At 40.2% G+C, this 23,342-nt stretch overlaps 2 protein-coding genes across 7 annotated transcripts in view; both read left to right on the top strand.

Annotated features, from left to right (window-relative positions):
- Positions 1–5,537: 5,537 nt before the first annotated feature.
- On the top strand, positions 5,538–13,055 carry vps11 (VPS11 core subunit of CORVET and HOPS complexes). 2 transcript variants are annotated; one of them, XM_055514428.1, is made up of 16 exons: positions 5,538–5,756; positions 6,025–6,169; positions 6,253–6,388; positions 6,490–6,653; positions 6,752–6,999; positions 7,421–7,622; positions 7,739–7,890; positions 7,971–8,157; positions 8,282–8,425; positions 8,575–8,772; positions 8,973–9,134; positions 9,253–9,386; positions 10,108–10,310; positions 10,606–10,777; positions 10,988–11,210; positions 11,391–13,055. In XM_055514428.1, exons 1-16 carry the CDS (start codon positions 5,611–5,613, stop codon positions 11,553–11,555), a joined length of 2,781 nt encoding a protein of 926 aa, XP_055370403.1. In that variant the 5' UTR covers positions 5,538–5,610; the 3' UTR covers positions 11,556–13,055. The 2 variants fall into 2 exon arrangements, with proteins under 2 accessions (XP_055370403.1, XP_055370404.1); XM_055514429.1 differs by lacking the exon at positions 5,538–5,756 and having other exon boundaries at positions 6,035–6,173.
- Positions 13,056–14,318: 1,263 nt separating this feature from the next.
- hyou1 (hypoxia up-regulated 1) overlaps positions 14,319–23,342 on the top strand; it is a 57,117-nt gene continuing 48,093 nt past the window's right edge. For 3 of the 5 annotated variants that reach the window (XR_008696612.1, XR_008696611.1, XM_055514426.1), the window contains exons 1-16: positions 14,319–14,464; positions 15,631–15,706; positions 15,820–15,913; positions 16,336–16,414; positions 16,554–16,708; positions 16,859–16,935; positions 17,022–17,203; positions 17,331–17,446; positions 17,852–18,038; positions 18,214–18,348; positions 18,694–18,776; positions 18,905–19,037; positions 19,406–19,590; positions 19,696–19,834; positions 20,033–20,090; positions 21,129–21,205. Coding sequence is in view for 3 of the 5 variants with exons in the window: in XM_055514426.1 (XP_055370401.1) it covers positions 15,637–15,706; positions 15,820–15,913; positions 16,336–16,414; positions 16,554–16,708; positions 16,859–16,935; positions 17,022–17,203; positions 17,331–17,446; positions 17,852–18,038; positions 18,214–18,348; positions 18,694–18,776; positions 18,905–19,037; positions 19,406–19,590; positions 19,696–19,834; positions 20,033–20,090; positions 21,129–21,205 (1,770 nt within the window). In the remaining 2 variants the exon portion in view is untranslated. Of the gene's footprint in view, positions 14,551–15,630; positions 15,707–15,819; positions 15,914–16,335; positions 16,415–16,553; positions 16,709–16,858; positions 16,936–17,021; positions 17,204–17,330; positions 17,447–17,851; positions 18,039–18,213; positions 18,349–18,693; positions 18,777–18,904; positions 19,038–19,405; positions 19,591–19,695; positions 19,835–20,032; positions 20,091–21,128; positions 21,206–23,342 lie in introns of all 5 variants that reach the window. The other 2 variants (XM_029173662.3, XM_055514427.1) reach the window with 2 other exon arrangements.

Raw genomic sequence — 23,342 nt, 5'->3', positions numbered from 1 at the left:
TTATTATTATTATTATTATTATTGTAAGGCAGTCCTAAATCATAGCTCTGCATGCTGTTGTTCTTCTGGAGTGTGTAAGGGATTTTGGCCAAAAGAGGACATTCGTGTCAATTATGACTGTCTCTCTGCCTCATATAGGTCATAGGACTGCATTACAAGAGGTGAACCCACAGTGCTCCAGGATGCACTGTTGTTTCTGATACATCTGTCATCCTGATCTGAGGAAAACAGTCTGTAGCTCTTTTAGCAACTTGTTTTCAAATAATTAAGCCATTGTTTTATATGTTCCTATGCTGATAGATAATATTACATTTTACATGTTCAATAAAGTTCAGCCTTGAAGATGTTGAAGATTTTGTGAGTTGGCAGATTTAAACTTGGTAAATAAACATTGGTTACAAAACATATGGGCAGTTCTGACTACAAATGCTTTGTGAAAAAAAGGACTGCTGCTTTATTATCATAAGAACATGCACGTAAGATGTTCAATGCAAGGTAGATAGATAGTCTGACAGAAGCAGTAAGGAAAGACCTGCAGAATCTCTACTTCCCACAGCGAGGGTGGATCAGTCTGTCACTGAATCTGCTCTCCAGGGCAGACAGTGTGTCCTGCAATGGGTGAGACTCGTGGTCCAGCATAGATTTGAATTTCCCAGAACTCTTCTGTTTCCCACCTCCCTCACTGACTCCAGAGTGCAGCCCAGGACAGAGCTGGACTTCTTAATGACCTGATCCAGCTTCTTCCTCCCTTCTCTGTGATGCTGCTGCTCCAGCAGACCACGCTGTACAGGATGGCTGATGACACCACAGAGTCATAGAAAGTCCCCAGGAGTGTTCCCTTCACTCCAAACGACCTCAGCCTTCTTAGTAGGTAGAGTCTACTCTGACCCTTCCTGTACAGTGCGTCTGTGTTGTTAGTCCAGTCTAGTTTGTTGTTAAGGTGAACACCCAGGTACAGTCCAATCTCTCTGGATGTTCATTCCCTGAATGTTCACTAGAGGAGGGGGTGTAGACTGACATCTGCGGAAGTCCACCACCATCTCCTTTGTCTTCCCTGCATTGATTAGAAGGTGGTTCTGCTGACACCAGTCCACAAATTCTGTGTCAGTTCTCTGTGCTCTGCGTCATCATCGTCAGTGATTGGTCCAACAATTGCAGAGTCATCTGAGAACTTCTGCAGAACACAACTAGATGAGTTGTGTCTGAAGTCTGCAGTGTAGAGGGTGAAGAGGAAGGGGGCCAGGACAGTCCCCTGGGGGGCTCCCACACTGCAGGTCAGAGTGTCTCACAAAGATGATACGATGCACATTAGGGCAGTCATGGCTCACAATGAGTTTAGTTATTGTGAGGCAGGTTGAGTGTATTATTCTCCCGCAGGTAAAGCAGGCTCTGACACAGGAAGTCCAATGATGGAGCATGTCTGAACAGCCACAATACACTGTGATAAATCACTGTTTAGAATACTTGCAAAGATCGGCACAGCATTAGAGCGTCTTCCTGGGCATAAGAGCATCAACCGGCCAAGCAGGAGGACGCGATTTCAGTCTCATCATAAACTGAAAATCACCGAAACACCGCAGATGCGCTAAATTCTACCTCATCAGGTGTCGACAAGGTCGTGATGTCGCTGCAGTCTAATGAAGCAGGATGTCCCGAAAACTTAGCTTTATTGGCAGGTGATTCTGTAAGTGACCCGACGGTGGCGAGCTGACTGACCTGTCATTCGTTTAGCAAACGCCATGAGTCGTAACGTAAACGACAGTTGTCAGCACTTGGTTAAATAGCTTGGTTAAATAAATGATTTAGATAAATGATTGTTACATTGATTAATGTTAACAATGTGGGTCTCAGTGTGTGTCAAAACACAACCGCAATCCTTCAAGAGTTACAAATATTTGTTGATGTTGCGCTTCAAATCCTGTTGGGCGTTTTATTGTGAAAGTCCGGCCACTGGCCCCGCCCCCGGTTTCCCTTTTTCGTATTTTGTTTTGAAAGTGGAGAAAAGGAGAATGTGTAAATCAGTATATCGCAAATGTGTTTTACCGATTTACGGAAATGAAACACAGCATAAAAAGACGTTATTTAATTTTCATTTTACACATGAATAATGAATTGCACTTCATGCACGGACCCTGTTGACATTTTGATTTCAGTTATTTGAGAGTTATTTGCTTTTGGACTTCTTGTTTTATTATTCTGTGTTTTACAAAGTCAACCTGTTTTTTTCCTTTTTAAATGACCTATATAAATAAAGTAGGATGGATTGCATATAAACACATTATAACCAGGGGCCGTGAAGATTGCTACATTTTAAATTAAATACAATCACAGAAATAATAAAAAAACGAACAAGGGATGGTTGCAGAGATAAGCCAGTTATAAGTCTAGCACATTCCATGACAGCGATTTGCTTGTTCTTTCATTGCTCATCTTCTCCCAAAGCATGTTTTCTAACCGTATCACTGTCATCTGTTCTCTGTTTTAGCAACAGCAACAGGACCCTTCTCTCCCCTGTATGTAGTGTACAGAGCACAACCCAGGGCACAGCTGGACTTCATGAGGAGCCCAGTCCAGCCTCTTTTCATAATAAGGTAAGTATGCATGCATGTGATGCTGACTTGCTGGTTATAGCCTGTAGTGGGTAGAGCAAGCAAGCTGTGGCGAGGGTGGTGGGATCTCCTGCAATACAGAACACTTTGAACATTGTCTTGTGTATGCAGGTTTGATAGACTTTAGAAGACTTGATACACAGAGCTTTGTTTGACCCTTCCTTTACCGCTCAAATTGACCTGTTTCAAATTTTAAAACTTTTTTAAATAGGCAAGTATTTTTTGGGGATAAAACTTCTTCTGCTTTGCTTAATAAGGGCAATCAACATAAAAACAAAAATGGTTCATTTCACATACGTGCACCCCTTCCCCTACAGGTTTCTATTAAAAAATCAGGACCCAAACAGCATCATATGTGGTTGTCTCTTGTGCATATTTTTTTCCTAAATTCTGCCTGCAGGTGACTGCATTCCTGGACCACGAGGTTTCCAGTTCAGTTTCCAACCTGTTCTCACCTGCCCCTCTTTTCTCCACTCACCACTAGCCAAGGCAGATGACTGTTTAACATGACTCCTGTTCTAGCGGTTTCTTTAATTACATAGCTTCAACTGTAGGTTCCTGCAGCTAGTGTGAACCTTTCTGTAGATTTGCTTTGAGAATCTTTCTCATAACTTTCTAAACAAACTAATGTAACAGACCATAGAGTGTGCAGAGAAATCATTCAACATTTGATCAAACATTAAGGTTAATAGTAATGAGAGAGAGTTTAGACTTTGAAGCTTTTCTTTTTGCTGGTTTGCACATCTGGTGGGTTTGAATTACACACGGTTCATCTGGAAATATTCTGTTATTGTGCTCTGAGTAAGGACACATAACTCATCCTTCACACACCTTCCCGTGCCTCCGCTCTACTACCAAACAGAGACGCGAACCAAACACAGTGGAAGTCACTTCCACGGGGATAAAAATCCCGGACGAGCCCCCAATTTATGTTACTGCCCCGTCTAGGTAGGGCACATAACTAACTTTCCCCACCCAGACGCCCAATCAAACGCGGGGCCAAGCAATTTCCCGTGCAACAATTTATTTACAAACCAGCTACCCATGTGTCAGGTTTTAGTTCTTGGTTTTATTTTGAAAGGACTTTTCTGTTTTTGATTCCAGTTTCCGGTTTTACTTTGTAGCACTTCCGTTTCTGATCACACACCAGCAGTTCCCGCTTCACTCCCGGTCCGCATTACACTCACCTGTTTTGTATCAGTAATCAACTCCTTGCATTTAACCACCACCTGTCACATTAGTTCTCCGCCAGATCGTTGTTTTGTGTGTTCCTGTCGTAGTCCCGTCCGTTTATCTAGTCCTGCCGCAAATCATGTATTTTGTATTGTTACTCCTGTCTTTCGTGAATGACTCTGCCTGAACTGACCTCGCCTATCTGGAATAAACCACCCTTAATCACCGTCTACCTGTGTACGCTGTGCATTTGGGTCCTCATCCGAGCGCCTCCGGTGACACCATGAGTGTCAGAGAGTATTTACAGTGTAGAACGAAAAACAACCACAAAAGACTTCGCGTTGAACCAAGGCCAACACAACAAACAAAACGATGTCTACTGTCCCCCTGGATCTTAACTAAGCCCTATTACAGTACAAAAGTAAACGGCAGAAACAAACAGACATTCACTAAGCCTAACTCCCTACGTAATAAACAGGAGGAAAGCAATCAAACAAAAAGGCAGCTCACCCCTACGGTGTGGCGAAATAGGCACATCGGCGCAAACAAAACAAATCACACGATTGTAACTAAACGAAAACACTGGTCACACTGTTTAACTATCTGTCAGTTCAATTCTGTCATCTCTCGTCGTTTGGGGTGTGTGTGTGTGTGTGTGTGTGGGGGGGGGGGGGGGGGGGGGGGTGCTGGTCTGGCTCTTCGTCCCTTTATCCCGCGACGTCGCTGCCTCTACCAATCAACCTCCCTTCCTCCGCCGCCTCGTCCAATGGTGGAAACTGTCTGCGGTTCTAGTACAGTGTATTTATTATGTTAAGAGCTACATGTCTGAAAATTCAGGAGAGGCGGATGAATACCTCTCAGCAGTAAATCATGTGTTTTTAGTGTTTGCTAATGTTTGTCATTTTTTATATTATCAAAGCATACAGCTCATTTATGATACCGACATTGTCACTTCACTAGTGCACTGTGACATGCATGCGACACATACTAAGATCTTAATAGTGATACTTATAAAAAGAGTATAGAAATTTCAAGCCATGGGATTGAGGTAGGTCTACTCAAGTCCCTGTGGCCTAGGTTGTTATTTGCTGCTGTCCAGAATGGTTGGCATCCAGTCCAGTTACCACGTGGGAACTTGCAGCTAACTTTACCTGGGCAAGAGTTTACAGAGATTTTTTGGAACAGTAATTTAAAAAGTAGCACTGTCCATCAATTGTGTTTACTGACCCTGTGTTTCTCATTGTAATCACAAAAGCAATGGAACAGTTTTTTTGTTGAATTATTAAAACATTAATACTGTTTCTGTAATAATAATAATAATAATAATAATAATAATAATAATAATATGTACTTACCATATCTTGATCCCTGCACCATTTCTACTACAGTTGCTCAGCTTCACTTACCTACCAGTTGTGCTATGCTTTAGAATATTCGTTCCTTTAAGCAAAGAAGAGGGGGGGTTATGAAGCATAAATAGTACGTGCTTGATCATTTTGACTTTATTTTATTATCTTGCTGTGTCCCTGTCTACAGCATTCAGTGAAAATGTTCTTTAATAGCCTAGGAAGGTGGCATTTTGAGCTCTAGTTCAGTGTGCTTACATACAGTATTATCTGTGAGCACTAGTTATCGACTACTTTTCACTGTCGTCAGTGATTGGCTCGTTACTTTGTATTGGTGGGGAAAAACGTAGGCGGGAAAGAACTGCATAGACAAAACGAGACGCGTCACAACCGGACATGACGCTTTTTGAAAGCGCCACTCAGTCATGTGCCTCAGTCACATGACATCGGCCTAATTAGCGCTAGTGCTGCAGTGTAGTGAAATGGCAGCGTTCCTACAGTGGAGGAAATTTGTCTTCTTTGACAAAGATGTAGTCAAGGATCCTTTGGAAAATGGGAAGAACTTTTATCTTCCAAGCGGAATATCAGCATGTGACTCCGGACGTGGTCATATTGTTCTTGGTGATATCCTTAAATAAACAGTAACTACCTAGCGTTAGCTCCGCGAATGCTATTTACCAGTCAAAGGTGCATCAAGTAGAAAGAATTTGTCCCCTGTTTATGCTGTTGTGTTAAAGATATACGGGGATAAGATTACAAAGCAATAACGCTAGCCTCGTTGTGTTAAAGATTATTTTCACTGACCTGCAACAAGTGCTGTTTTGTAGCATTTGGCATACATGTTCTACTCATTGCACGTCTAGGTCACTGTCCTTGACTTGCAGAAAATTACATATGGGGGGCAAGATTTGGCTTTTGATGCGCTCCCTACAATTAACACATTTTCAGGCCTATAAGTTGCGGGTGACCCACATCTATCAGCTGAAGCAGCACAGCATCCTTGTGTCAGTGGGGCAGGATGAACATGGAATAAACCCTCTAGTAAGTGAGTAGTTTTTTTGGTATTACTGACAATTGTGTCACAGATTATTGACCACCACGAAACTACATACCTGTATTTGAAGGTAAAGGTCTGGAACCTTGACAAGCGAGATGGTGGAAATCCTCTCTGCACGCGGATTTTTCCCGCAATCCCTGGCAACAAACCGGCTGAAGTGTCCTGTTTAAGTGTGCACGAAAACCTCAATTTCATGGCCATTGGTAATAAATATTTGAAGAAAGGTTCTGTCTACTGAACCATCAATTACTGATTCATTAATCTGAATTTCTCTTATTTCGTATGTGCTTTTGTTTCTTGACAGGCTTTACAGATGGCAGTGTGGTATTGACCAAAGGTGACATCACCAGAGACCGTCACAGTAAAACTCTGACTTTGCATGAAGGAACGAGCCCAGTCACAGGCCTTGCCTTCCGGCAAGTGCTAAAGGTCACACATCTGTTTGTTGCTACTCTCGAGAGAGTTTATGTAAGTATGATTATTGTGAAGAATAACTCCATAACGTTTTTGACAATTTTCAAGATTTGCGACCTCTTATCCTCTCCTTGTATATTTCCCCTGCTCAGTGCTACGCCCTGTCTACCAAGGAGTATCCTAAAATACAGCTGGACACACACGGCTGTGCACTGCATTGCTCATCCCTTTCAGATCCCTCTCAGGATTCCCAGTTTATTGTGGCTGGTGATGAATGTGTGTACCTGTATCAGCCTGACGAACGAGGACCATGCTTTGCTTTTGATGGACAAAAACTGTTGGCCCACTGGCACCGTGGATATCTGTTTTTAATCATCAGGGATGCAAAGTCACCTAACAAGTAATGATTTACTTTATGACATGTAGATACATTTATTATTGGGGTAGTTCCCTGTCATATGCACACTATATTTTCATTTTAAAGTAAAATGTGGGCAGGGCTTCATGTCTGCCATGTCAAACACTTTGTAAGCGCCAACACTTTGTTGTTGCACCAAATTAAAAAGTAACTTTGCAGTAAATTCAACAGTCCAGTATAATTATGAACGCAGCAACTAATATTTAAATGACAAAATAAAGAAATCTTGAAAGAAGAAATAACGTTAAAGAAAAATTTCTCCGACATAGTCATCTGTCTTGAATTGTGCTATGTATCATGGTAAGAAGTGTTTTGATCCTAGCACTAAAGGCCAACTTATCTGATGTGTGACAGGAGCCCCATGTTTCTTGTTAAACTACAAATATTTTTAATTTGAACACAGGACAGGGTTTGGTAGCCGGGAGAGCTCTTCGGCAGAGAATCAGCTTTTGACGATCTATGACCTTGACAACAAGTTCATCGCCTACAGTGCCCCCTTTGAGGATGTCATTGATATAGTGGCAGAGTGGGGCTTGTTCTACATCCTGACCAGAGATGGCAAAATGTTTGTTCTTCAGGAGAAAGACACGCAGACCAAACTGGAAGTGAGTCCAGCAGTTTACCACTAACGATTCCAGACTTTTCTAAAGGCAATGACTTGGACAAATCAGTAATAGGTGATCAGGTAACACAGTTGTCACCTCTTTGTTTTTTTTATAAGATGTTGTTTAAGAAAAACCTGTTTGTCATGGCAATAAACCTGGCTAAAAGCCAGCACCTGGACAGTGATGGGCTGGCAGAAATCTTCAGACAGTATGGTGACCACCTCTATCTTAAGGGAGACCATGATGGTGCCATCCAGCAGTACATTCGGTAATTGCTTTACTAAAGCTAATGCGTTGTTTAACCATATGAAAAATATATTAAATTCTTTCTGTTTGGTTTTTCAACAGCACCACTGGTAAACTGGAGCCATCATACGTCATCAGGAAATTTCTGGATGCTCAGAGGATCCACAACCTGACAGCATACCTACAAGCCCTGCACAGACAATCACTAGCCAATGCAGACCACACCACGCTACTGTTGAACTGTTACACTAAGCTAAAAGATAGCGCCAAGCTGGAAGAGTTCATTAAGGTTACTGATTTTTTTTTTACTGTAACTGTTCATGAGAACTAAGATGTCACTATTATATACTCTATGTAGTTTGGCCTGTGACATGTTCTATATACCAATATCTTTCTGCAATGTATTTTAACAGAGTAGTGAAAGTGAGGTCCACTTTGATGTTGAGATAGCCATTAAAGTTTTGCGACAGGCTGGCTACCACAGCCATGCTGTTTTTTTGGCTGAAAAACACAAGCACCATGAATGGTACTTGAAGATCCAGCTTGAAGACCTAAAGGTAAAAATCATTCAAACAAATGTATAAACTGTAGATATTTTAATTTTTTTAAAAGTCTTTTATCCTTTCATTTTTATGTTAACAATTTGTAGTTAAATTAAAATTTTCATCTGCATACTGCATACTACATACTGTGATGTTCGCACTAGAACTACCAGGAAGGACTTCGTTACATTGGGCGTTTACCGTTTGAGCAAGTTGAGAGCAACATGAAGCGTTACGGAAAGACCTTGATGCACCATGTTCCTGAAGGTACCACAAGACTTCTGAAGGGGTTATGCACCAAGTACCAACCCAGTGCAGACACTGCTGAAAAAGACCTTTATGAAAGCAGTATTGTCAACAAGGTTGGTTTTACTGTCTTTACTATATATGGGTTTCCACTAGTCTCGTTGTCTCGTAATTGTAATAGTAAGGGCATTTTTTGATATATGTATGCATGTATGTATAATACTAAAGTGTACTGTTTGTTTACTGTTTACAACCAAATAAGTAATTTCCCCACTGTGGGACTATTAAAGGTTTTCTTATTTATTGTTTGTTTAAGGCCAACTCTGAGGAATTCATTCCAATTTTTGCCAATAACCCTCGGGAGCTGAAAGCCTTCCTGGAGCACATGATTGAGGTGGACACTCTATCTCCTCAGGGTGTGTATGACACACTACTGGAACTCCGGCTGCAAAACTGGGCACACGAACAGGACCTAGAAGTTAGTACAAAACAAATACACTAGTCATAGGTTCTTGCATAACAAAGATGAAACACAGACAGATTTGTTTGTTAAATAACAAAAGTGAAGCTAATTTTTTAATGCATGTGTGTGCCAGAAAAAAAATATTCTACAGGGAGAAGCTTTGTCACTGTTGAGAAGTGACCACACAGTGTTTGATAAGGCCCTGGTCCTGTGTCAGATGCACAACTTTAAAGAAGGCGTCCTCTACCTTTATGAGAAGGGTAAACTGTAAGTAAGCCAGCAGCAAATGTATGAAAAGAAAACCTGGATATGTAGCAAAGATGTGTGTTAATGAAATCTCTATAGGCTCAGCCTGTTCTTCTCAAAGTTTGGTGTCGATTGGCAGAGCTCAATTTGGGCTCCCTCTGGAAATTATTTCAGCTGCTTGTCCTTTGGATCTTTTCATTTTATTCATGAGTAGAATGAGAAACCAATTGGTAAAGTAGACGCTTAACCTTTTGGCGCATCTGGTTATTTACCACAACAGAGCATTACACCAATCAGTGTTGCGGATGCACCAATATGTCTCTTGATTTTATATGCCATCCTTGCCTCAGTGCACATCTTCAGCATTAAGGACATCCTCAATAAATGACATCCAGTCAGGAGAGACATGATACGAAAATATTATGATAACATAAATTAGAAATCTATATCTGTCCACCTATCTGTGTTAAAATATTACTTTGTGTGGCAGTCAAACCCATGTACATGGGTTTTGCTCCGGGTCCAGTTTCTCCCCACTGCTCAAAGACATCCAGTTACTGTAGGTTGAAAATCTAAATTTCTAATTTGTGTGTGTAAGAGGTAATGGGGTAGTCTATAACACACAAACACACACACGCACGTGTGTAGTGTGTCTTATTCCTTCATATTCCCCAAAGTACTTTGAGCATTTCATGTGTTATAACATTATTTCTGTTTAAAACTTTGCCACATGTATACACAGGTACCAGCAGATTATGCACTACCACATGCAGAATGAGGAGTATGGTAAAGTGGTAGAGGCCTGCAAACGCTATGGAGACCAGGAGGGCTGTCTGTGGGAACAAGCACTAGGATACTTTGCCAGGAAGGAAGAGAACTGCAAGGCCTACATCAGTGAGGTCTTGCAGCACATTGATCAAAACAACCTGATGCCTCCATTACTAGGTGAGCAGGGAAAATTTGGAGGCACTGTGATCAAAATATTCAAGATTTAAGAAGTTTACTATGCATATGCATGATAAATATAAATCTAATAAGGATAAAAAGACGGCGTAGATAAATTGCACGGTGACTCTACTGAGTCTGATGCTGTGTTTTCTTTTCTATGTGTAATATATTGTCTTTATTGTTATGGGCCTCTTGATGCTCCCTTAGAATCATTACATGTAAAGTGAGCAAATACTGAGCTTGACTTTTGTGAAAATCAGTAATGCACGTGAATTTTATGTGGACTTTGCAGTAGTTCAGACACTGGCCCACAACTCAACAGCCACTCTCTCAGTCATCAAGGACTACCTTATCAACAAGCTTCAGAGGGAGAGCCAACAGATAGAGGAGGATGAACGCAAAATTCGCCAGTACCGCGATGAAACTGCTCACCTTCGCTCTGAAATCCAAGAGCTCAAAATGAGGTGAGTCGTGTAAAAAATTACGTTTGGGAAACTCTTAAAATTAAAAATATGTTCTGTCAATGTAGCTCTAGTTAAGTAGGAGGAGTGTTTTTTTTTTTTTTTTTTTTTTAAAAACTGGAAAGCACCTTCTGCTAATGTGGCCTACACGTATCAAAGACTGCCATCATGGCAATCGTTGTAATGGTAATTTCTCCACTTATTTCCACATAGTGCCAAGATATTCCAGAAGACTAAGTGTAACATGTGCAACAGCCCCTTGGAGCTTCCATCTGTGCATTTCCTGTGTAGCCATTCCTTTCACCAACACTGTTTTGAAAGCTATGCAGAGAGCGAAGCTGAGTGCCCAACGTGCACTCCGGAAAACCGCAAAGTCATGGACATGTTGCGTGTTCAGGACCAGAAACGTGACCTGCATGATCATTTCAACAGACAGGTACGGATACTTGAGCTTTGAATGAACCTTTACCATTCTTATGTGTTGAATATTTTACTTGCTTCAATTTATAATGTGCCATAATTAGTGTTAAATAGGAATAATATGCTTTGTTCATCCATAGCAAAGCAATTAATAATTATTGATGTTGTATACTGACACAAATGTTTGTTTTTACAGTTACGCACCTCCAATGATGGTTTTTCTGTGGTGGCTGACTACTTTGGTCGAGGAGTATTTAACAAACTGACTCTGGTCACAGACCCACCTGGTAGCAAAACTGCAGGTAGCCTAGAAATGAATCTGCAGAGAGACCTTCTTATCCACACCAAGAGAACCTGCTAGAAACTTCAGCTTGTGTATATGGTTCAATGCAGCATGTAATACTACAATATATAGCAACATATGCATCAGTCTGATTTTAGTACTTATGGTGTAACCTTTTGCGGAATTATATTCATCATCTTGTAATCTTCTGGGGATAGTAAAAATGTACTTTGCTTTGAAAATTTGTTACATGGTTTTCAGTGTGTTTTACTGTATGTACTATAAAGATACACAACACTTTAATGACAGAAACAACTGTTACAAAGGGGCAATATTGTACTTAATTTTAAATGGTTTTTTGCAGCAAACAATCTGAAATTAAAATCATGCACCTGCTTCTTAGTGTTAATGTAAGATAGTTGTTAATGTTTTAGCATTCACACACCCATGAACTTGTGTGTTTAAAAGATGAGAAGGTGGTAAAAAAGCAAATTACAATTACAGACTACATAACACATGTTTTTATGCAGGTGCAGTTCTGAATATGCCTGAGGTGATATACAGTATCTCACAGAAGTGAGTACACCCCTATTAAATATATAATATTGTTATATCTTGTCATGTGACATTGAAGAACTTTGCTACAATGTAGCAAAGTAGTTCCTTTGCATCTTGTATAACAATAAACATTTTGCTGTTCCCCTTAAAATAAGTCATTAATGCCATTAATGTCTAAACAATTGGTCACAAAAATGAAAACACCCCTAAGTGACAATGTCCAATTTAGGCTGAAAGTGTCAATATTTTGTGTGGCCTCTTTTATTTTTAATCTGCCTTAAAACTCTCTTGGAGGCATGGAGGCACCTGTACCACTGTACCACTTCAACTCCTCCATGGCAATGTCACGGAGCTGGTGAATGTTAGAAACCTTACGATCCAGCAGCACTTATGCATCCCCACACACCACGACACTCCTGCTATGTTTGACTTTAGGCAAAAAACACACCGAACTTGTTTGCTGCCACACAAGCTTGACACCATATGAACCAAATACTTCAAGTTTATCTTGGTCTCAGACTACATCACATACAGTAGTTCCAGTAATGCATATTCTAAGTCTGCTTGTCTTCAGCAAACTGTTTGTGGGTTTTTTTGTGCATCATCTTTAGAACAGGTTTCTATCTGGGGCAAAAACAATTCAGACCAACTTGATACAGTGTGTGGTGTATGGTCTGAGCACTGACAGTCTAAGCCCCCCACAACTTCAACCTCTGCAGCATTGCTGGCAGCACTCATATCTATATCCAAACATAACCTCTGGATATTATGCTAAGCATGAGCACTCAAATTCTTTGGATAACGATGCCAAGGCCTATTCTGAGTGGAACTTGACAGCAAATGTTGAATGGTATACAATCTGTATAGTTACTACAGTACTTTATTTTGTAACAAAATGTCAATTTCTTAGTAATGTCATATGACAAGATACATTAAAATATTCACATAAATGTGATGGATGTACTCACTTTTGACATACTGTATGTAATTAAATAAAAATCAATAGTAATCCACCAGACAGTTTATTATTGATTTCATGAATTTTTGTCCCGACGGTAAAATAAAATATATTGCAGTATATATATATGTCTACATCAGTTTAAACCGGAGCTGAGGTATGTCACAGAGGTAAAGATCACAAAACTGTAATTTGATTGTAACATCACTGATATATTTGATGCTGGGAGTCAATAAGTTTAATCTGTGTGAAATTGTTTCTTGTAAAACTCTGACTTGATTCTGTTAACATCCATTTGTTTAGATCATTTAAAGACAAGGCATTAACAAAACATTGACACGGACAGCTAACGTGCTTTCTTAATGCTTCACGCAGCAGTTCAGGTCAAGGAGCGTCAGGTCACCAGTTATTGTGGACACTAGTTAATACAGAAGACTGGCACTGCAACTCTGGTTAGTTGAGATCATGGTATAATTGTAGTTGTAAAAGCACGCCCTGTGTGTTCTCCTTGCTTAGCTGCCAGTTTGAGGCACCATTTTTATTGTGTTGCAAGTGCTTGGAAACATACAGTTAAGATGTTAGGACAATTCTTGGAGTAACGGTTAATGTATAAAATACATGTTTCTTTTTATCTCACTACAGGATTCCCACTGTCAGGCAGTAAATAGTCAAATTCATACAGTTTAATGGGTACACTACAAAAATTATACAACAAATTATAATTATATCTCCAGCTGTCACCTCTTTCATCTGTTTTCCAAGCGAAGTGCAATTTATCCTTTCATCTCGAAAACATCCCTCTGCTGGTGATAATTTTTGTATTTTTAATGTATGGGAACGGTGTGCCTAGACTAACCTAACTTAACCTGGAAACGCCGCCCTATGAACGCCAACTGTCTTAGCGTGGACCAATTGCTTTTTTTGTTTTGACGTGGACCAATTGGACATAGCCAGGAGTCTATTTTTGACGTCACTGTATTTACTTGCGCAATTCTACTCACGTGGACCAATCACCGAGCAGTGCGTGGAGGAAGTTGGGCTCGAGAGCCGGAAGCGTTTCTTGTTGTACCCGGCATCAAGACAGGTGACGTAAATTACAGGTTGAAGAGGATGTTCCTTTCAAAACAAGAGCAAGTGTATATATCTTGAAATGCAGTTATGTAAGAATACTGTAAAACGTCATTGAGAACGTTTTTTTATTTACAAGTCGTTACAAAATTACTACAAAGCTTGACATTTTATTACAAAACTATTAACTTGTTTAACAGTGCGTGCAGTGTTTTGTTATAACCGGACGCAGTATGGTCATAAACAGACGACTTGACAGTTTTTCCTTTCAGCAGCGGGTCCTGCGGATCCAATGAGGTGACGCCGCGTTCTGGGCCTGACTAGCGAGAATAAGCCATTGATAAAGGGGACTAAACACTATCAAGCGTGATAACAAAGCTGTTCCGAATACACTCAGAACCAGGTAAATTATTCTTCGAAGTTTCCCGGAAAGAAACTGGCGTACAGTTAACATCTCTTGCACACACTGACGGGTCGTACCTGAAGAAGGTAACGTTGTGTTCATGCCACAACTGTGTGTTAATCATGCTTTCCTATTAATGGTTGTCAGACAGTATGATAGCTAAGATTATATGTGAACTTGTGTAATGACTACGTCCTCCACATAAACATTTATTGTGCTACTTTTAGTTGGAAAGGTGCGCGTACATATTTCCGGTTTTGTTGGGATGGATGAAAGCTAGATTTGTTGTATCGATCTCATTTAGCTGTGCGTAAAGTTCTCTTGTGACCATTAACTTCACCAAAGTCATTTCCATACGATAACATACACTGTCTTTCCTAAATCGTAAAGGTTGATCAATTTTGCATTTTATGCATCACTGCTTCATCAGCAAGAAATTTACATGGAGATTGTTTTTCAAAAACACAATTTTATAATGTTCCAATGTGTATTTTTGCTTGGTCCGATTATGCACTTTTACTGCTAAAAATTTTAAAATGTACTTCTTAGATGTTAAAGCTTGAACTAAGAATCAGAACTTGACAACGACAAATAATGCCACGTGTTTGAAACTATGTACGAATCAGGTGCGTTGGATTGACATTGGACAGCGACTCTATTACTTATTGCTAAAATATGCAACGTTATAAATGATTTATCGATAAATATATGTAGATACACAATGATTTTTTTATTATAAAAAGTCGTATGATGACGCAACTATCCCCGTTTATACTTGTCGAAAAATTACTACTACAAACAGCAATAGATGAACCATCGGGGAACCACAACTATGGCGACCAAAATACCGTCGTTTTCCTTTGCTATTTTATTGCACTGTCAGTTAATCAAAAAGAGCAGCTAACCAGAGATTGGTTAGGACTTTGGTTGCAACTTCTTGGTTATGTTTTTTAATAAGAGGCAACAGCACTTGTTAAAACACATAACTACCCTGCAGGTCAGTATTCTAGAATACAGTATAAAGCATTTGTTTTGTATGATTATATACTGAACTTAAATAATAGCAGTTAGGAAGCTAGGGTTTTGATACGCAAATGTGAACAATGTTAGAGTACGCTACACCCTGTGAATCTATTCACATAACTGTTTGATTCATATTTTTGTAGCTCATCATGGGAGCGAGGAAGCTGCCAGTGGTTACTCTGTTCTCTCTTGTTCTGGCAATTTTACCCACTTACACAGGTAAACAATAAAGTAATATAAACACATTTATGTACTGTTTTCTTGAATCACTTGCTGGTAAATATTGTTGTCATACTGGCTTGATTTAGCGTACTGTATGTCTTTGTTTGCAGAGACTGTAGCTGTCATGGCAGTTGACCTTGGTAGTGAGTGGATGAAGATTGCGATAGTGAAACCTGGTGTGCCAATGGAGATTGTTCTCAACAAGTGAGTTCTCTGGTTTGGCTGCTAGAAAAAATGTGATAACATTTTTTTTCTTTAATAATAGTACCCTGAAGTTAAGGTTATGTTCACAATTTGTAAAGTGTGTCTGAAAATGCTATGGTGCCCATAAGGCAGATTTTCCTTTCTATTAATTTGAACTTAATTAAAACTCAACTAAAACTTGAGAGAATGCTTTTCTCATTGGCCTTAGATATTAAATTGTACACATTTTGCTGTAGATGCTACCTCATCAGCTCACGGTAAATCTTGAGCAATAATCACTTCACTATATTTTGTTCCGGGTTTATAGAGACAGCTGACTGTAAAATAGTGTCTAACTTATCTTTTTGCATAAAAAAATAAAAGTAAATGATTGCAGCATTAAATTATGTTTTGTGTATTGTTTTTTTCCTTTTTTCTCTTAGGGAGTCTAGGAGGAAAACACCTGTAGCTGTAAGTCTCAAGGAGAATGAAAGACTTTTTGGAGACAATGCGCTTGGAGTGGTAGGACTACTTCTACTACTTCTAAGTTACTTACTACTAAATAATAATCACATCAAACTTATTTTGTCAAAGCATATATTAAATTACAAAATTTGAATCCTTGTATGCAATTAATGGTCATTTATTGTGCACAATTCAGTCTGTGAAGAGCCCCAAAACTGTTTATAGACATCTTCAAAGTCTTCTGGGCAAAAAGCATGATAACCCCCAGGTGGCACTCTATCAGAAACGTTTTGTAGAGCACCAGCTGCAGGAGGATCCAGTCAGAGGCACAGTTTACTTTAAAAGCTCAGAGTAAGTCTATATTGTTGGTTTAGGAATTTTATGGTTGTTTTTTTTTCTTTATCTTTCTTACATTTTTTTGCATTTCTTCATTTCTGCTGCTCAGTCACAATAAATACAGCTTTCAAGAATATAACTGACTTTTTATTTTATTTTTGATAGAGAAATGCAGTACTCAGCTGAAGAGCTCCTTGGAATGGTGCTCAATTATTCTTGTGCACTGGCTCAGGACTTTGCAGGTCACTTGACTTTTTGTTTTGAAATTCTAAATAAAAAAGAAATCCTGAACATAATTAATTTTTTCCTCATCCTTTCTAATGCACAGAGCAACCGATAAAAGATGCAGTAATCACAGTTCCAGCATTTTTCAACCAGGCAGAGCGCAGGGCAGTCCTGCAGGCTGCACATATGGCAGGTCTAAAAGTTCTTCAGCTGATCAATGACAACACAGCAGTGGCCTTAAACTATGGGGTCTTCAGGAGGAAAGATATTGATAACACACCAAAGGTAAATAATTGACATGTTTCATGTTTTGTTATACATGCTAGACTTGCATTAACACATCTGTCTTGAGCTAACTTTTGTGTATTCGTAACAGGTTTATTGAACTTCTGACCCTTTTTTGTATTTTTAGAATGTGATGTTTTATGATATGGGCTCTGGCAGCACCACTGTCACCATCGTCACTTATCAGACGGTGAAAACGAAAGAGTCTGGCACCCAGCCCCAGTTACAGATCCGAGGTGTTGGGTAGGTTCACTTTCAAATCATCATCATCATTTGTGTGTGTGTGTGTGTGTGTGTGTGTGTGTGTGTGTGTGTGTGTGTGTGTGTGTGTGTGTGTGTGTGTGTGTGTGTGTGTGTGTGTGTGTGTGTGTGTGTGTGTGTGTGTGTGTGTGTGTGTGTGAGTGAGAGAGCTTGCTAACTATGAAAAAAACGTTTTGAGATTGGAGGACAAATACCTTGCATATTAGATTATAGGGACATTAGTGACATGATTCATCTGCTCCCCTCTAAACTGAGGATGGAATATAGAAGATGAGCTGTGTAATACCAGTCATTGAGACATTTTAATTATGAGCCATGAGACATTATTCTGTATGTCCACGAATCCATATCCAGACAAAAAATACTGTACTTTTTGTTCTACTCCAGATTTGACCGTGGGCTGGGGGGCTTTGAAATGGACTTGAGACTTCGAGACTACCTGGCCAAACTATTTAATGAGCAGAAGAAGAGCAAGAATGATGTGAAGGAGAACCACCGTGCCATGGCTAAACTGCTTAAAGAGGCCCAGAGGCTTAAAACTGTGCTGAGTGCAAATGTAGACTTCATGGCCCAGGTGAGTCCAGTGACTTTAGTGAATCCTATTAATTGTACATACCAAAGTAAGTTTGTGTTAAAATTTGCAATACCTTCATTTATCGAAAATGTCAACTTAAAAAAGTGCACTTCCTTTTTGAACATTCATACCCATTTGTTGTAGTGCAATTTCAATGATTAAAGTATTTTATTAGGTGGAAGGTTTGATGGATGACATTGACTTCAAGGCCAAGGTGACCAGGGCTGAGTTTGAACATCTGTGTTCTGACCTTTTTGAAAAAGTGCCTCTTTCAGTACAGGATGCCCTCACTGCTGCAGAAATGAAGCTGGTTAGTAGTAGTAGAAGACACTTAATTATCTTCAAACATGACACAGAAATACAGCTATGAGTCAATGGAAAGCAGTGTATTTATTGATGAATATACTCATCATATTTAATCTAGTTGATAGATTATAAAAGTAGTATAATGCATGTATTATGCCACACTATTTTTATTTCTTGGCCTTTATTGTTGTTGTATTGTTGTTGTTTATTTTGGTAACCTCTACTGGTAAATAAAAAATTCAAATTAACTAGTGAGGACTTATCTTAAGGTGTAGTGTTGCCAGGTGTAAATGGCGTCTTTTAAAATTAATGGATGGTCTGAAATGATCGTTTGTTTTTCTGAAAACAGGATGACATTGAACAGGTGATTTTGGTAGGTGGCTCTACCAGAGTACCCAAGGTTCAGGAAGTGCTTCTCAAAGCTGTGGGCAAGTAAGCAAATCAAAGTAACAATGCTGTACTTGTGTTTTAAAGTTGTATCGTATTTTTCCAGCAACTTTACTTAATTTTGTCTTTTTTTTTGCCACTGTTGTTATTGTGTGTCACTTTTTTATTTGTAGAGAGGAGCTAGGGAAAAACATCAATGCAGATGAGGCAGCAGCCATGGGTGCTGTGTACCAAGCGGCTGTTCTTAGCAAGGCCTTCAAGGTCAAACCTTTCTTGGTTCGTGATGCAGCCGTTTTTCCCATTCAGGTCAGTGTAGCTTCATCACAGACGCGTGGTCTAGGTCACATGTGTCGAGCTCCAGTCCTCGAGGGTCGGTGTCCCTGCTGGTTTTCTAGCTCTCTTTGCTGATTACCTTGATCAGGTTTGTCAGTTGACTTTTTCAGCTTGTCATTGACTGAACACACCTGGTCAAGGTAATCAGGGAGAGGTGGAATACCAGCAGGGCACCAGCCCTCGGAATTCAGATTATCCCTATCTTAATAGGAAAAATGTTAGCTTTGCTGATTATCTATTCAAATCTTTAGTGTGCAAATTAGAAAACAAAATTAAAGACCTAAATAAATCTGAGTTAAATGGTAAGAGACAAATTACAACTATTTATCTCAATCCATCAGGTGGAGTTCACCCGTGAGACAGAGGAAGATGGGATCAAATCTGTTAAACAAAACAAACGGATACTTTTCCAGAGAATGGCGCCTTATCCACAACGCAAAGTCATTACATTCAATCGTTACAACAACGACTTTTCTTTTGACATCAACTATGGTGACCTCAGCTTTCTGAGTCAGGAGGACCTCAGGTTGGATAATTAGTTGCTTCAGCTTGTCATAATAAATAGATAGGGGGAAGCCTAACGACTTGCATAAATTGTAATGACCAATGATTTTCTCTCTCATTGTTGCAGTGTATTTGGCTCTACTAACCTGACTACTGTAAAACTTACTGGAGTGGGCAGCAGCTTTCAGAAACATGGAGATTCAGAGTCAAAAGGCATCAAAGCCCATTTCAACATGGATGAAAGTGGAGTGCTTCTTCTCGATCGAGTCAGTATTATTATCATTGTTTTATATAATATATATTTATTTTTGAGCAGTAAACCAGTAACTCACATTTGAGAGAAACTATTCTAACCAGAGTGGCTGAAACAAATTTTTGATAACATTTCACTTCAAATATACTTTTTATTTTATTTGCAGCAGTCATTCAAGCTGGTAATAAATTCTTGTAATTTGGATCTCCAGGTGGAGTCAGTTTTTGAAACCATTGTGGAGGAGAAGGAAGAGGAATCCACATTGACTAGTAGGTTTTGTTTGTAGGATAAATGCTCTGTCTCTGTTTAGACATCAGCACTCTGGGTACAACTGGAGGACCAGTGTTGCCAGATATACAATAATTGTCATATTTATAAAGTAGTTTTGGGGTCTATATTGTAGAGCCAATATACGATAGTTTTTACACTGCCGTTAATCATGTTTGATGTTGCTTTGATTGCTTCAACTGACAACTTATAATACACAAAATGCCAAAAGCAATTCAAACCATGGAAAACTTAGGAAAGCAAAAACACCACAATAAAGTGACTCGTACTCCATCTTCCCTGCCATTGTTGTTTAACGGCACGGCACGGTAGCGGTCACGTGACAAATGCAGGAAAGATCCATAAGGATCTGTATAAACGAATCGCAAAAGAACTGGAGTGCTTGCTGCTCGCCACAGTCTGCGCACTAAACAGACTTGACATAACATAATCTATATACATAACAACACTACACACATCTACAGAAATCAAAGACCACTAATTATGATTCCAAGAATAAACTGGAAAAAGTAATTTTTCAGAGAAATAATGTTTAAGAGATGTTCTGTCGCTGTAAAGGCTCAGATGTTCTGTTGCTGTAAAGGCTCAGATGTTCTGTTGCTGTAAAGGCTCAAAAATGTAAAGGCTCAAAATGCTGATAAGCTAGTTGCGCGTGTGTGCGTGCGTGCGTGTGTGTGCTGCCTTTTCATTATCTAAATTGTTTACCTTTTACTTTCATGTTTATGCTAGGCACTTGACATTAACATTGTCACTTGGTCAAAAGCAAAATAAATGCTCAAAGAATGTTCCTATTTTCAGATTACTTTTCTAATTTGCTGCTTTATATTATTGCCGTATTACATTCCTTTTTCCTTTCAGTCTGCTCACATAATGGCAAAGGTTCACCATCTTCTAACTCGCTTGACTCACAGGCTGCAAAGAAACAGCTTTATGCAGTAGTAAAACCAGCATTACAACATGTTCTTTTGCACACACATTTGCACATATTATGACTTAGCCAACACTTTATTGTCTTTCAGAACTGGGTAACACAATTTCTACTTTGTTTGGAGGAGGGTCCTCAGAGCCAACGTCAAATGTCACTGAACCTGTCCAGGTAACTGTGTCTGTGTCTTTGGTGCAAACATGTGTAAATTTAGTTTTACTATTTGACTTGCTGCATTTCCTCCCCAAATTCTTATTTGACAATCATCTTGTGACACTAATCATGCAGGCCTCACACAAGATTGTAATAACTAGAAAAACATTTCCATAGGAAAATGCACAGTGAATGCTGTAATGCTCAATGTATTGCTTAACAATTGCTGAAAGTAGCTCGAAGTAGTTGAGGTATTAATTGCATAGTTGAATATATCCGAAGATCTGTTTTTTAAACAGAGCTGACTGTGCACAAAGGAAGCAAAAACAATTGAATTTAAAAATAAATTAAAAAAACACCATTTGCACATTTTTAATACTTTCCTAAGTTAAATGGAAGAACACTTCACCTTTTTTAAAAAGCTGAATATTATGATACTCAAATGGTTTCTGTAGCTAAAAGTATGCAGGACTAGCTCTGATTGGGAAACAAACCCGGGTCTCCCACACGACGTTGGCAAAAAAGTTGAAAAAAGATTAATACCACTCCATTCTCACCCTTCGTGGGTGGGCTCATCCACTTTCCAAGCTCGGGTCCTCTACCAGAGGCCAGGGAGCTTGAGGGTTCTGCACAGTATCCTTGCTGTTCCTAGGACTGCACTTTTCTGGACTGAGATTTCGGATGTTATTCCAGGGATCTGTTGTAGCCACTCCTCCAGTTTGGGGGTCACTGCCTCCAGTGCTCCGATCACCACAGGCACCACTGTGGCCTTCACCTTCCAAGGCTTCTCCAGTTCTTCTCTGAGCCCTTGGTATTTCTCTAGTTTCTCATGTTTCCTTCTCCTGATGTTGCCATCGCTTGTTATTGCCACATCCACCACTACACCTTTCCTCTGTTCTTTGTCCACCACCACAATGTCTGGTTGGTTCGCCATTACCATTCTGTCTGTCTGGATCTGGAAGTCCCACAGGATCTTGGCTCGCTCGTTCTCTACCACCTTGGGAGGTGTTTCCATCTTTGACCTTGGGGTTTCCAGTCCATACTCTGCGCAGATGTTCCTGTATACTATGCCAGACACTTGGTTATGGCGTTCCATGTATGCTTTCCCTGCCAGCATCTTACACCCTGCAGTTATGTGCTGGATTGTCTCAGGGGCCTCTTTGCACAGTCTACACCTTGGGTCTTGTCTGGTGTGGTAGATCTGGGCCTCTATGGCTCTGGTGCTCAGGGCCTGCTCCTGTGCAGCCAGGATGAGTGCCTCTGTGCTGTCCTTCAGCCCAGCCCTTTCAAGCCATTGGTAGGATTTGTTGAGATCAGCCACTTCAGTTATGTTCCGGTGGTACATCCCGTGTAAGGGCTTGTCCTCCCATGATGGTCCCTCTTCCAGCATCTCATCCTCTGTTCTCCACTGCCTGAGACATTCACTCAGCACGTCATCTGTCGGGCCTTATCCTTGATGTACTTATGGATCTTGGATGTTTCATCCCGGATAGTGGCTCTCACGCTCACTAGTCCTCGGCCTCCTTCCTTGCGGCTAGCGTACAGTCTCAGGGTGCTGGATTTGGGGTGGAACCCTCCATGCATGGTGAGGAGCTTTCGTGTCTTAACGTCTGTGGTCTGTATCTCTTCCTTTGGCCACCTTATTATTCCTGCAGGGTATCTGATCACTGGCAGAGCGTAGCTGTTTATTGCCCGGGATTTGTTCTTGCCATTGAGCTGGCTTCTTAGGACTTGCCTTACTCGTTGGAGGTATTTGGCTGTTGCCGCATTCCTTGTTGCCTGTTCAAGGTTTCCGTTCACCTGTGGTTTTCCAAGGTACTTGTAATTGTCCTCAATGTCTGCTATTGTTCCTTCTGGGAGTGGGACCCCTTCTGTGTGGATTACCTTGCCTCTCTTTGTCACCATCCTCCCACATTTCTCGAGTCCGAATGACATCCCGATGTCTGAGCTGTAGATCCTGGTGGTGTGGATCAGTGAGTCGATGTCTCGCCCATTCTTAGCGTACAGCTTGATGTCATCCATGTAGAGGAGGTGACTTATGGCTGCCCCGTTCCGGAGTCGGTATCCATAGCCAGTCTTGTTTATTATTTGGCTGAGGGGGTTCAGACCTATGCAGAACAGCAGTGGGGACAGTGCATCTCCTTGGTATATGCCA

This window comes from Betta splendens, chromosome 14 (genome assembly GCF_900634795.4).
Source record: "Betta splendens chromosome 14, fBetSpl5.4, whole genome shotgun sequence".
In the NCBI taxonomy this organism is placed as follows: Eukaryota; Metazoa; Chordata; class Actinopteri; order Anabantiformes; family Osphronemidae; genus Betta; species Betta splendens.
This window is presented reverse-complemented; position numbering and strand designations above follow the sequence as displayed.